At 52.6% G+C, this 14,053-nt stretch overlaps 3 protein-coding genes across 3 annotated transcripts; all 3 read left to right on the forward strand.

The window, feature by feature from the left end:
* Positions 1–720: 720 nt before the first annotated feature.
* MAA_01185 (Phospholipase C, phosphatidylinositol-specific, X domain protein) lies at positions 721–2,475 on the forward strand (the record flags this gene model as incomplete). Its single annotated transcript, XM_007819183.1, has 1 exon — positions 721–2,475. One exon carries the CDS (start codon positions 721–723, stop codon positions 2,473–2,475), a length of 1,755 nt encoding a protein of 584 aa, XP_007817374.1.
* A 470-nt stretch (positions 2,476–2,945) lies between these two features.
* Positions 2,946–3,505, forward strand: MAA_01186 (uncharacterized protein; the record flags this gene model as incomplete). Its single annotated transcript, XM_007819184.1, has 2 exons — positions 2,946–3,181; positions 3,247–3,505. The coding sequence occupies 2 exons, from the start codon at positions 2,946–2,948 to the stop codon at positions 3,503–3,505; spliced, it is 495 nt and encodes a 164-aa protein (XP_007817375.1).
* A 7,402-nt stretch (positions 3,506–10,907) lies between these two features.
* On the forward strand, positions 10,908–11,521 carry MAA_01187 (uncharacterized protein; the record flags this gene model as incomplete). Its single annotated transcript, XM_007819185.1, has 2 exons — positions 10,908–11,230; positions 11,353–11,521. The coding sequence occupies 2 exons, from the start codon at positions 10,908–10,910 to the stop codon at positions 11,519–11,521; spliced, it is 492 nt and encodes a 163-aa protein (XP_007817376.1).
* Between the last annotated feature and the right edge of the window lie 2,532 nt (positions 11,522–14,053).

The following is a 14,053-nucleotide window of genomic DNA, read 5'->3' on the forward strand; positions in this document are numbered from 1 at the left end:
CACCGGCAGTCTTGGGCGCAGGCTGTAAAAGCACACCTCGGACCAGCATGTTGCGAGAAACTTGAACGTGTTTTTTGCGTTGTTCATTTTTGAATGAAGGAAAAGAAGAAAAAGAGCAAAATGGAGAATAATTTTCCGGCCTTTTTGGCAACGGCCAGAGTGGGGCCCTGGGTTTGTGCCTGAGAATCTTGCTTGGCATTTGGTGTGGAGGCCTGGAATTTCAGGCATGCACCAGAGGCACAGAATTGGTGCATGTGGCTCGAGAGCAGCTTCGCCGCGCGCCGTTCTTGGAAGTCAATCGCATTTCCAGCCTTGAGCCTAATGGTGTTGCCCAACGTGGCGGCCCTGCTTGCGCAACTGGGGCGCTCCGGGGGTCCCTGCATTGCAGATGGGCAATATTTCATCACGGGAGACTTCCGAAGGAAATGCCATGCATCTCCATTTCTGTTTTGTATCAACCGGAATTAAAGTGTGGCGATGCCGTCATGACCCCGCCGCACAAGAACCAACGAACATCAACATGTGAACCTTCAGCTCATGCCTATGCCTTGGCACGCAACCAACACAGCCATCCTCTCACATGGTCAGCGTGTGTCAACAGTGGACTTGGCGTCACACGGGCGAATCTCCGGCACGTCCAACCCAACCCAACATTGAACTTGAACTCTGGCACACACTCCCATCCTGCTGCCTTTTCAACAAACATTCACCACCGCCACCATGACAGATCATCACATTTCATCCAAATTTTCCAAGCTCAATCCCTTCGGCTCCGACGACGAAGACGGAGGGGAGGGCATTGCCGTCGACTCTGTGGGCGGCGGAGGTCGCAGCACGCGGAAAGCTCACCACGCAAAGCAGCAGCTCAACGTCAGCAATGCTCTTCGCAAATACCTTGCCAAGCAGAAAGTCATTGCAGAGCACGATGCAGGCATCGGCTCCAATGAAACTACTCCTGCCTTGCGCAGCTTGCTGGGCAAATCTCACTTCGACGTGCCCGAGTCGCTGCTGGACAGGTCCCGCCCCTTGCCAGAATACTTCATCAGCTCCAGCCACAACACATATCTCATGGCGCACCAGCTGTACGGGACGTCGTCGGCATCGGCATACGAGACTGCCTTGAAGACGGGGTCGCGGTGTGTTGAAATAGACGCCTGGGATAACAGCGCGAATCCTGAGGAACCCAAGGTCACTCACGGTTTCACTCTGGTGTCGCATATCTTGTTCAGGCAGGTGTGTGAGACTATTCGGGATGTCTTTGACGAGGAAAAGGCCATTGCGCAAAAGGACCCCTCGTATGCTGTTGCGCCTATTTTGCTGTCGCTCGAGAACCATTGCGGTGAGCAGGGACAGAAGCGACTGGTGGAGATTATGAAGGAGGTTCTTGGGGATCGACTACTTGCTCAGCCGGTAATACAGAAGGGCCATCGAGAACAGAGCGGCGAAGATGAACATGTGTGTCTGGCTGATTTGGGCGCCTGTATTGCTGTCATTGTCGAGTACGATCTCAAGGGAGATGTCGGCGCCGCTGAGGAATCCGAGAGCGAGTCGCCGTCGGACAATGAGCAGGAAGGGGAGGAAGCCAAAGCCGCTCGAAAGGCATACAAGGAGAAGGCAAAAGAAGCTGCTCCCGCCGGTATCATCCCCGAACTAGCAGACTTGGGTGTATACGCCCAGTCTGTGAAACCAGTCGACAACTCCTGGTTCAACCCAGGTACTCTTGTAAACGGGCCGCACCACCACCTCATCAACGTCTCCGAATCGGGTCTGTCCTCACACCTCCCCGATGAATCCGTCGCCATCGCTGCCCACAACTCTCAACACCTCATGCGCGTCTACCCCAAGGGCACACGAATCTCCTCATCAAACCTGAAGCCCCTCAAGTTCTGGGCCATCGGCGCGCAAATCTGCGCTCTCAATTGGCAAACATTTGGCACAAGCAATCAGCTCAACGACGCGCTGTTCAGCGGCTCAGAGGGCTACATCCTAAAGCCAGCAGCTCTTCGAAGCGGCGGCGACGGCAGAATCCTCACTGGCAAGAAAAAAAGACTCCGTTTGCATGTCGCCGGAGCAACGGATATCCCCGTCCACGAAGACCGAGAGGCAGACTCTCTCAGGCCGTACCTGACATGTAACTTGTACAGTCCAGGCGACATTGAAGGTGACACATATAAGCGCAAGACGACATCGTATAAACATCACAAATTCAGCATTCTACATAGGGGTGACAACCCTCCGGTTACAGAGCCAATTTGGGATGAGACACTGGAATGGGTCTATGAAGATAATGAGTTGGTCTTCCTGCGGATGCTCATCAAGAGTGACGATGCGTGGGCTAGAAACCCCATGATTGCGGTGGCCGCTATTCGGCTACTGTATGCCGTGCCTGGATGGAGCTTCATTCGCATGATGGACATGAAAGGCGGGGAGACTAAGTGTACAATCCTGGTGAAGATTGAGATTGACGACGTTTAAAATGACACGCGACGAATATAAAGACGGTATAGGATCTAACTTGTAGACCCAATACAGAAAAACTATCCGTCACTCTCTCATTGATCCAGTTAACCGAGTGTAATCAACTCCCGCTCTCTCCCAACATCTCTTCCAAAGGGGCATTTCTATCAGCCTCGCCTTGTCATTCTCCTCGATCCCATCCTCTTCCTAGATCTTGCACTCTTCATCATCCTCGGCCTTGCCACTCACCAAATCCGCCGTCCGCGGATCAACCGTCTTGGCCCCCCTCCAAACCTTGCATCCAAAATACAAGATAGCAGCCACAAGAGAGGTTATGCGGATGATGAGGCTAACGAGGGCAACGCAATAGATAAGGACGCCAGATTCGGTGCACTTGACGAGGGATCTGGGTGCTTGACCGTCTGGATAGTGTCAGCTCGTCTCTGCTCGGGTATAAGTGAAGTCAGCTTGTGAACAGAGCAGTAAAGATGGCCCTTTCCGCAAGACATGCCCGAGAGGAGAACCATGGCATTGATCAAGCCGGACAGCCCCGTGATGCCCAAGCTCTGAATCACAATCACCCGCAGGCTGGCAGCCGACCCGGCGGCATGATCTTCAATGGCCCCCATGAGCCTCTTGTCCCTGAAACTGCAAAGGATGCCCACTACCAAAGCGCCAAGTACATAGAACCCAACCAGTCTGTAGAAAATGAGCTTGGCGACGCGTGGGATCGTCCGTCTAGGGTTCTGGTCCCTGGATCTCCCCCATGCCAAGGGCAATCATGTCCAGGCCGGAAATGGTGAATCCGGCATTTGACAGCATGACCTTCCACCAGCGCAGAAAGCGACCTACCGCTGGCGCCCTCAGCGTCGCGACGGCACTGTACCCGACGCAGACGAGGATGAGTCTCGGCTCCCATGCCCAGGCACTCTCTGACTCTCTCGCCCGCGCTGGCCTTGTCCCGGGTAGCGCCGCGACCCTGATGCCTCGGACTTCTAGCCCTCGACCCAACTGTCTATCCCGTTTGACGGGAAGGCAGCCGAACTAGGAAATCTCTTCCGTGTGACAGAAGTCAAAGACTGTGCCGTCGGTCTAGTTTGATCCCGAGGTATCGTATTTCTCGCTACTGTTGGGTTATTGTAATTTGTGACCCTGTGCCGGAGAGGAATTTGTGCAGAGGTCCTTCGATACGTCAACTTTAATCATGAGGCATGGGCTGAAAGTCGTGAAAATGAATTGGATACTCGGCGCCGGTGGCCGATGGCGTGACTACAAAATAAACGGCACGTTCCGCTTCCAGGAAGGGTTTGAATTTCGAAATGAGCCCTTTGTATATGTGTAATGTGGACACTTGAATGGAATCACAATATTCTCGACTAATTGAACTATAGCATGGTCATAGTGGAAATGTGAGCATGTATGATCTAATCCATGTGTCTACCAGCGCGCGAGGAGTTCATTGTCGAGCGGGTAATTGATAGATAGGGGACGGAATAATTTATTAGCTTAGCCAAAGAAATCTGCGGAAATCGATGTATCAAGTCACCTGGTCTGGCCAGGACTTGATGGTCTGGATCCAAACTAGCTGTAGATACTCCATGAGTAACTCTGTAATATTTCCAGCAAATCGTGTGCCTGTAGTAGTCTAGGTTTGAGCCAGCAACCCGAATAAACTACCCTTCTATACACAATTGCTTCACTGTATAGGGGGCAATAAAGGAATAATGAGAAGCGTATGACGATTACCTGCGGCCGGGTCAATCTCTTCATCCCAACCTCTTCCTTCGGGAACTCATGGTCGATAACAATGACCGGTCTTGCTGCTAGACCAGGATAAACAGTAAACCTAGAAACTTTCCGAAAATTGACACCTCGCAAAAATATTGGCGGGCCGGATGTATAGCAAGGGCAGATTTGACATAAGGGCAACATCCGGGCTGGCCGGCGTGTCAGAGAGACATGAAAGCACTGGAGACACGACGCCCGATAACGTCAAAGTTGTCTCGGTGTTGCATACAGTAGCAGTTGAATTACGCAATATTCAGCAGGCAGCAGTTAATTGACCGCTACTCGACATCTGTGTGATGAACAAAAGACTGAAGACGTGAGTGTTTCATTTGATGGCTGAGCCCGATGATCGGTGCTGGATTCGGTCATCGAGACATAGAATGAACGATATAAAACACCTGGCGGGTATCAGGATCGTGGGGTGAAGAGCTTGGGGGCATGTATACGTGGGGAGGGGATAGAAGACTTGAAGTTGTAGTTGACGAACAGAATGTACGAATGCCGCTGGCTTGATGGAGACGAATTCCGGCGCTATTGCGATGCCGACAACTTTCTGCAGTTGAGAGACAGCCGTGCATTCTTGGCATGGGCTGGGTAACCGGCACTTCGTAGCTGCTGATCTGCGATCAAGGCTGTTTCAGTCAACGATAGAAACAAAGTGCGAAGAAGCAGACAGGCAGGTCAGGTTGCATCGCCAATTGTCGATGTGTGAACCATACCGCAAGCGATGTAGCATGGCAACGTCATGCTTACCTCTTGTACTGTGCGAGGTTCCTGAGGGTCTAAAATTGACGCTTTGTTGACGCTATGATGGCTGTCTCAACGTAGTTGTGAGACAGCTAATGACCTCGCTTGCTACACTCGCCATTTCCACCAAGTTGACTAGCTCCGAACAAATACAATGTGCTGTCATGGATAGCAAGATGTGTCTGAGCAACTCCGTATGTAATTCATTAATCAACTTGACTCAGCAGTCTCCAACATTGAAAACCACAATGTTGTTTCTGTTGGGGCAAATAGCTCAGTCCAAGTACGTCACAGTTTTGGTCCTATTCCATCCCGGACACCTTTGTGACGTCGGTCGCGGGAAATGGCATGCCCCATGACGATAGCCAAGTATTAACTTGTACAACAACTGCAGAAACCAATCAGTCTGAAAGCATTTGCCTGATTCCTGCCATGGGAGCATTCCCCTCCTCCTAGATGACCAAGATTGTTAGAGTCGGCACCTGCGGGTTTGGCCACGAAAATCGATTCACAAAAATCCCCAGCGACGCCACGGCTGTGCTGTCAGAAAAATTGCGAGGCTGTTGAACCACTTGATGCGATATGAGGCCACAGGTGGCAAACACTCCGTATCCTGCCTTGGAGATCTGGGAAGTCTGAGGCTGGCAAGCTGGTAAGGCCAGCGAGTGTTGCGTAGTACTGTTTTCAAATACCCCGGCACACGGAGCAGTGCCGATCCATGACATCAAGCGAATCCACCCGAGGTGCCAGACGAGGTGAGGAGAATTACTACCAATCCCCTTCTTTCAGCGACGTTTTGGTTTCTCACTGGCCCAAACAAGCCGAAAGGAGATGGTGAGGATGAGCGGGGGCCACCGTTTTGTATGTATGATAGCGATTTTTTTGTCGATGCTAATTTCCATGTCCCCGCTTTGTCCACGAGGATGGAGCATCGTCGTGCGGCGGGTAGGAAGGGGGAAAGGTGCGGATACAAATATGTTGTTGAATTAATAGTAGTAGAAAGAGCCGCTTGAATGATGTCCACATCTAGAAGATTGCTATATTGAGTTACAGATATTGGCGATGCTCTTTTCAGTGTTATGACAGATCTAATGTCGAACAGCGAGATTTTAGCAACAAGCAACACAGGGTCAGTTGAGGGTTGTGACAAATTGCGTGTTGAGATTGAGCACGGCTTCTTGCGGCCAGGACCGTTCCCTCGCAGCCCATTCAGACAGACCCTGTGTTGACCGTGCGGCTGTCCAAGTACGGAGTAGGGAGAATCTGAATTGCATATCGAGAACGGCAAAGAGCGGCGTGGCAATGCAGCTAAGAAATCCCCAGACCGGGGATTCTGGCCCCTTCAACTTTGACGGGGTGGGCGGCTTGAAAGAACAGACAGATGGTTCGCCTAGTTTGCCCGCGGCTGACAGCACCCGCACGATCCACGGTGCCGTTACCATGGTGGGAATGGAGTGCAGACGATCTGGAAAAATCGAGGGTGCTGACGATGAACCAGTTCCAATGACGAACGGTCATGTGTGTGATGTTGTTTCTACCCAAAGTCCACGTTGACGCGTGATTGGCGTGCCAGCACGAGAGCTGTTGCCTCACTTTCTGAAGTACTCCCCAGGGTCGTACCTTCCCGCCCAAGCTGACAGTCTTTTACCGCCAACGACGCCCTCCCTGGGTTTCTGCCTAGGATTGTACATACAGTTTGATTCAATATTCTTCCATCTGACCCTGAACCGAACAACAACACTACTTTGCTTCATGATGCAGGTTGTGGGCACACGTTCCCATGGTCCATTTGCCATGCCGCCGTGGCTTGACCGCCCCGTTACCAGCTGCCCAGGTCAGCAAATTCCGGTCACGGGACCGGAACCGAGGTACCTGCAAACTGCACCACGGCCGACAGGGGGGACTCGTGGCAAGCTGACAGGCATTCTGAAGCTCAGCGTGGTGATACGTGGTGAGCCTCTTGCCTCTCTGCTCTCAGTATTCCTCAAATCACCCTTGCCTCCCCCCCTCTTAATCGCTGCAGCCGTGTTGTCCCCCTCAAAGACCCATTGGCTTTGGGCCTCCCGCGGACTGGCTGACTGGATTCCCGTCGCTGCAAGCTGCAGGTTGGCCATGTTGCGGATGCGCCGTGCAAGGCATGCTTCGTGTGGCGTCCAGGACGTCGTACAAGGATCATTTTCGAGCACCGGTGTGCGACCCTTGTCTACGGAGTCGCAGGGGGGAGGATCCAGCTTGTGGCGCCTATGGCGTCACAACCCGCTGATCCCTTTGTTCGTCGTGTTTTCGTCCAAATACCAATGCTCTTGGCCATCTAGCTTGCCAGCCAGCGAATCGTCGTAGCCTTTTCTTGGCCGGGAAGGCAGACAGACGCAGGCAAGCTATGCCCTTGATCAGCCGTTGGGTCCTTCGATGTCACCGGCACCATCTTCTTGGCCTGTCACCGATACCAAAGAAGACGACGCATGATACGGAATACATCTCTGCCTGTCACGCTGCTGATAATGCAAACCGAGGCATTCGCCATGGGTGGCTTTTTGCTGAGGGATCTTATCCTTTGGGCCTTGGCGGTGGGACTTGGAATGCCAAACTACCTCTTCTGGCACAAACAGCCTGTTGGACCATGAGTGTTGTGACGACGCTGTCCTGGCCTGTTTTTATAGCAACAGTGCCATAATGTCTAAGGGGCCAGTCAACCGTGTTCTGGGCAATAAACATGCCATCTGTCATTTTGCTGTCTGCACAGCCTTGAAAATAAATTCCGGCGTTCCAAGGACATCTGACGCTCAGGGCTCCGCGAAATTCTTGTCTCACAGAAACGAAAACGGAAGGAACCAAATCGTCAACTGGATCGGGGAAGCATGGTCTTGAAACGCCCACTTCAGTGTTCGAATGGAAACATCCGGTACCCAGTTGAGATATTCTGCCCCGCTCAGGAGGTAGGCTAACGCCAAACCAGCAGACGCGGGCATATTTCCATGTGTCTGTGGTGACATTTACCCAGTCATCCTAGCACCGGGGGTGATGTAGCCAGCGATCAATTGATAAATCAACAAACTACGACACGCTGACGGCTATGTAGGTAGCATGACGATGAACAGATACACGTTTCCTCCACCTAAGCAAGGGTTGAGCAAGCGCTGAGCGTCGGGCATTTCGGCTTTCTCTGCGGGTTTTGTTGATGGACGGCCAAGTTGATGCCTTGAGCAGTAATCACCGGTCATTTTTTATCCGCCTCGTCCTCACCATGACAACACTCTGCACGCCGCCAGGCGCCGATCCACCATCCACAAGCGACTGGAGCCTATCGTCATCCGTTGCGACGCCAAATGGTCCCCTCTGCTTTTACACCGTACCAGTTAGTTGCCCTACAAGTTTCCCTGCTCTCGGGATATCACTCGACTGTTGTAGGCGCGCTATTTCACAGCCAGCCCGAATTTGGCCCCCTTGAGCACTTCATTCGCCCATGAGGACTAGTATCCCAATTCTACGGAGTAATCGTACTCTATCCACACACACATTTCGGGCATCTGTTGTCTTGGTCAACTCCACTTCCCGCTTCATTGTCTCCTTAGTACTAGTAACTAAATAATAACCCACTTTGGAACGACGGTCAGGCTTCCATGCTCCTTTTTTGTTGTGGATGGTTGGGATTGATTGCGAGTTCTAGGACAGGCCAGATGGCGTGTGACATGGCCTTCAAACTTCAAACCACCTGCCAAGAACTCACCGTGACACTTCAACACATCCTGCTCGATAATCTTGCCAACATTGCTTCGGAATACTAGCCCTAAGATGGCAAGAAGCTATCCTAGTAGGATTACTTGGCAAAACGGTGAAAGAAGTGCAACGTGTGCAGTAATTAGCTGCGGCCGAGCCTTGCTGTTGCCCTGACCCCCAATACAGGAACACAATGACGCAACCAAAAGGTATGTCAAGGTATAATATGACGAAGGCTGTGCAGTCCCCGAACTCCAAACCAAGTTTGCCGTGATTGTAGGGAGTACTAGTACTAATAATCTGCAGGCATCGGCGCCCGTGTCAAACCCATATGTGCTCTGTGCTCTGACAAACATGCCCACCGGAATATAACAGTGACAAGCGATCCATAGTGCCTGCGGAGGCTCGTTGGCGCCCAGACAATCTATACGTAATGTAACTTTGAAGCCAAAGGAAAGAAAACAAACCAATCGATACGGGAAGCCCATGGTACATGACTCTTGCCGTACAGTAGACAGCGTTGACTGACTCCTGCCAGACACAAACAAGTGCGCTGCTTGAGGACAAGGACGAGGGTGTGCTGGCGACAACATTGAATAAACATACTTAAATGGGCACGGGCTGCGACTTGGGCCCGGAAGAAAGAGAGGGGGAGACAAAGAGGGAGGACCAAAAAACAATGTGCGCCTGCGGTCGTTTGGCATGCCAGGTGTGTACATAAGTATTTGTCATTTGCGTGCAGACAACATTGAAGACAATAAAAGGAACGCAAGTCATTTGTTGTCGCGACCAACGTCCATGTCATGTCAGTGTTGCTTGGATTGCAGTGAGAGTTCAGCGAGCATTGAAGCGCTCTGATTGCCTAGCACCCGGCCTGTTTGTGGTACATGTCAACTGGTACATTGTACCTCCGGGCTGGTGGTGCGCCTCCAGAGGCCGTTTTCGTGAGGCCTTTGGCAGCGGCCGCAAGAGGAGCATCGGGAGGATGGATATGTACATGCGTACCAGACGGCTTGGGCAATGAGGTGCCACACCCGGGAGACGATTGAACATAATCGGTACAGAGAAGCAGCATTCAACGGTATTGTAATTCGATGCTGCTTTACTGTCGTGGCAAGTTGAAGTGACAAAAGTGCACGTGTGGCCCCCACCTATAATGTCAATCTGTTCAATTTTGTCAGCGGGACATCTGTCGGCGCCTGGCAAAAAGGGCATCGATGAATTGATCAGTTGACTGGACATACACCCGCTGACTCTGCGTGGTCGAGCGTGTGCCCCGTGCTCCGTGCTCCGTACGGAGTACTGTAGTAGTATTCAGTCTTGACTTGTCGAGCCGTGCATGCATGCCCCAGAGAGAGAAGAAGTCAACGAGTGTCGACTCATCAATCTTGGTGTCTTTGCACCGGACATCTCGTACTCCGTAACGCTCGCCTCGAGGATCCGGCCCACCCCCTGACTTGTACCGTCAGGCCAACGGGTCGCCCCAGCGCCACCGTCCACTGTCTGCCATCCACTGTATGGAGCTGCCGCGGGCCCGCTTCGATGCTTGACGTCCTGGTGCTGGTGGTACCAGGCCAGACATGGACATCAATCCGGCACTGACCAGCCCCAGTACCTCGACTTATGGGGTCAAATGCTGGCTGTGGTCGCCTAGAGCCGGCCGGCAACCACCCGGAGCTCAACTGTTCCAAGTGCCTGGCAGGTCAACGGTGCACCTGTGCCCAATTGTCCTTTTATCCACCCTCCTCCCTCCTCTCTGCCATTGCCCCGAATCGCAACTTTTCGACCCTCCTTCTTTTTCAACCACCACCACAGCCTTCTGCCCGCCTGCCGCCTTCCACATTCAACTCCCAAGGCGCAGTGGCCGTGTTCGACAACACACGCCTTGGATGGTTCCAACGGCTCTGTAAAACTTCTTCTCTCTACCATTGGCGGCCTTGACTTTTTCTCTTCATTTTTTTCTCCCAACCTTTCTTGGTGCGAGTGCCTCTAATTCTGACGGGCTCGACATCACTTGCCACCGTCTCGCAACACACGTTCAGATTCAGGCTGTGGGCAATACGCACCGGCTACCACACCAAGGCCACTGTGCAGGATATTTTTTTCTTCTTCTGACGATCCCTCCGGCGGGCGCCTACAGAGAGAACCGACCTCGATCACGAACTTGTTGCGCAACGGCCATAGTCTGCTCGATGGCCATGTCAACCGATCCCGACTCACAATCCAATGGCTACGATGGCCACACACACCCGATCGAGCGATCCGACTCTTCGGTGTCGACATCCACTTCTGAAAACAATGAACCCGACACCAGTCAGCCTGTGATTCACCAGCCTGTGCCCACTCGCCCACGAATGCCAAGCCGAAAAAGCAGTGGTCCCCTCGTCGTTCCACGCGACAGTTCCGAAGTTGGTCCCGTCGACCCTCAATTCGGCCCCGACGATGTCAGAGCCATGAGTCCTCGACGAACCAGCGAAGACATTGACAGACTGGGTAAAGAAGCCCGAGAAGAAATGCGAAGGTGAGATTCTGGATGTGGGAGGGTAGCAAATCTACACTCGAGCTTCTCATGGGATGCCGTGTCCCCCATTACGTGAAGAAAAAAAAATCAAAATCGAATGTATAAGCTAATTCCAATACCAGACATGCCAAAGCCTTGCAAGAGTCCCTCATCACCATATTCAATCGTATCGAGGCAGTGCGTGAAGAGCACGACAAGTTGGATAACAACAACAAGTTCCTTCAAAAGTACATCGGCGATCTAATGAGCACCACTAAGATTACCTCATCCGGAAGCCGGGGAAAGAAATGAGTATCGGCATGCTTCAGAAGACGTGCTGCGGTGAAGGCTGTGAGAAACTTGACACGAGCCTTTGGAAGAAGCAACCGGATTAATAGCGCATTCCATCGAATCACGAGTCAATCCCGATGGACATTCTTTGCGTATTCGCCGCGCACAACACCTTACATGACCAACTCATATTTTCCCCTGTGGCATCCAACAGGGCATTATTTTCCCCAAAACAGTCACAACGAGTCACGAAACCACTGAAAATCAGTGGTTCATCATCTCCATCATACATGGCTTCAACACCGACCCACCATGGGCATGATACCCAAGCCAACGGGCACACCTATTTGTTTTTCATTATTTGCATGTCGCGTGGGGTATGCTGGCCACGGTCCCAACCTGATGAGGTGACCCCTCGCAGACACATTTGATACCAATCACCTTGTTTCATTGTACACTAGCTACGACCTGGCGGAACACAGCACCAGAAAAAAAGATGTTGGCATTCACCGCCCTTCAAGGGCCCCTTGAATGCATGTCGTTGCGGACGGGGCCAGGAGAGGTCGTCACTACTGTCGTAGTGCTGCCAGTGTTGTTAACAGATACCATACTGAAGCGGCGAATCGAGCGCCTCGTTTTTATCCTTTGGCAGCATTTTATCATTGTTAGTCCCCGCTTGAACAGTCACCAAATTATTTGTCCGGGGGACACGGTACGCAAAGGGGGAGTCGTATGGAAAAAGCATATTGTTAGGCGTTTACGGGAAGCGAGTTATGGGACGCTTCGGGCCACTTTTTGATTTCTGCATCAAGCAACGTTAGATTGCGGGCGGCGTGGGCAGGTTCACGAGGAGCGGCGGCATGAGGGAAAATGAAAAGAGGAAAATAGTAGGGCGCCATGTTTCCGCAGGGGGCGATGAAATTGGTGCTCGGCATGGACAGCAGCGGGCTCGTCCAACTACTGCGAAGTGAATATCATTACTTTACCGGGACAAGAGCAATAGAAGAGCACAGTGATTTGACATGGCTTATTGTGAATGGCGTGACGTCTGTGGAGTCAAGTCATGTACATACATACATGTGTCGGTTGACATGAGGACGGAGGAGGTAATAGACCGGGGCAAACGCCGAGGAGGACTCAAAAGACGTCGTTGGGTTTGACTCTGGCTTGCATCTATCTGTAGGGAGCTGCGTCTGCATGCAGCGGCCGGCAGCTTCATTTGACAACAAGACACAGGGACAAAGGGGACAAAAAGGTGGTCACCAGGTGGATAAAGAAAGACTGGCGCCAATTCCGGGAGACGACGTCCACGTCAATCTGGGTTGTGCTCTGCACGGCGCCGAAGACGGGCCTGGCGACATGACGTCGCTTGACGAGGCCAGCATCAATTCGGTTGATGGCACTGTATTCGCCGGCAGCGGCAAATTGGCAGCGGTTTGCCCAATTCCAGCGTTGGGCTCACGCCCACGTCTCTTTGTAGTAGCATCGTGGCCCCCCGTGCCATTGCCATTGCCATGGACTACATGGAATGCGCACATTGGTCCATGTCCGATGGCGAGGGCCGGCATGAATGGGATTCTGTCATGGCAAAAGAGGTTCCCCGCCTCCTTCTTCTCCCCTTCCCACGGGACCGACCACCCTCCCCCTTTTCCGTCAGACCGTCGACATCTCGTGCGGCGTCGGCGTGGTGGTGGCACAAGCGTTTTTTTTTTTTTTTTTGGCCCCGTCTCTGGGCCACGCATTGGGCCATCTTGTGAGCTGCAGAGTCCATGTCGCATTGCGTGTTGCACAGCGACTGCGGCGCTTGCCTTGCCGGCGGTGGTGGCGCTTACAAATGTCGATGCCACGAGAAGGACGGGGGGGGGGGGGGGGGGGAGAAGGACGGGGGGGGGGGGGTCTGGTGGAACATTGGGACTACATAAAAATAAAAGCCCGCCGGTGCCAAGGCCTTGGGCACAGGATTGGGCCAAGTTTTCTGTCGTGTCGGGCTCGGGGCGAGCTCACGTCGATTCCCGCGGATCCGGAGACAGAAAACCTGGCCGGGATGGGCCTTGCCTGGCATACATAAATACGTCGATACATACTTGACATGCTAGACGCCAGGAATGCCGGGTGTTGAGGGCCCTTGGGTATAGCGGCGTAGGCGAGCCCCGAGGCAGATGATCTGGTACGACGGGGGAGGCACTTGGGCAAACGAAAACGACGTGCTCCATACCGTACGGATTCAATCCTTTTTTTTTTTTTCGCCCTTCATGACAACTGGTTGTTAAAACTTGTCGACGGTGCTATTTACAGGCCGGCTGGCGGGGAATGAGGCCATGTGACGCCCTGGTGGCAGCCCTGACCCCTGTCGCGCAGAGCGAAGCCGGATCGTCAGTGGCGGTCTGCAGGGTCCTGGCGGCCCCTTTTTATCGGGGCCTGGCGGCTTTCTTTGTTTTTGGTTTTTTTTTTTTTTTTTTCAAATGGCCGTCTGGTAGCTCCACTCTTTTTTATTTTATTCAAGTATAAAAGTGTGTGTGTTTGTATCATGAATGGGTCATGGATGGGGTGTAT

Source organism: Metarhizium robertsii, assembly GCF_000187425.2.
Source record: "Metarhizium robertsii ARSEF 23 chromosome Unknown MAA_Scf_8, whole genome shotgun sequence".
Taxonomy (NCBI): Eukaryota; Fungi; Ascomycota; class Sordariomycetes; order Hypocreales; family Clavicipitaceae; genus Metarhizium; species Metarhizium robertsii.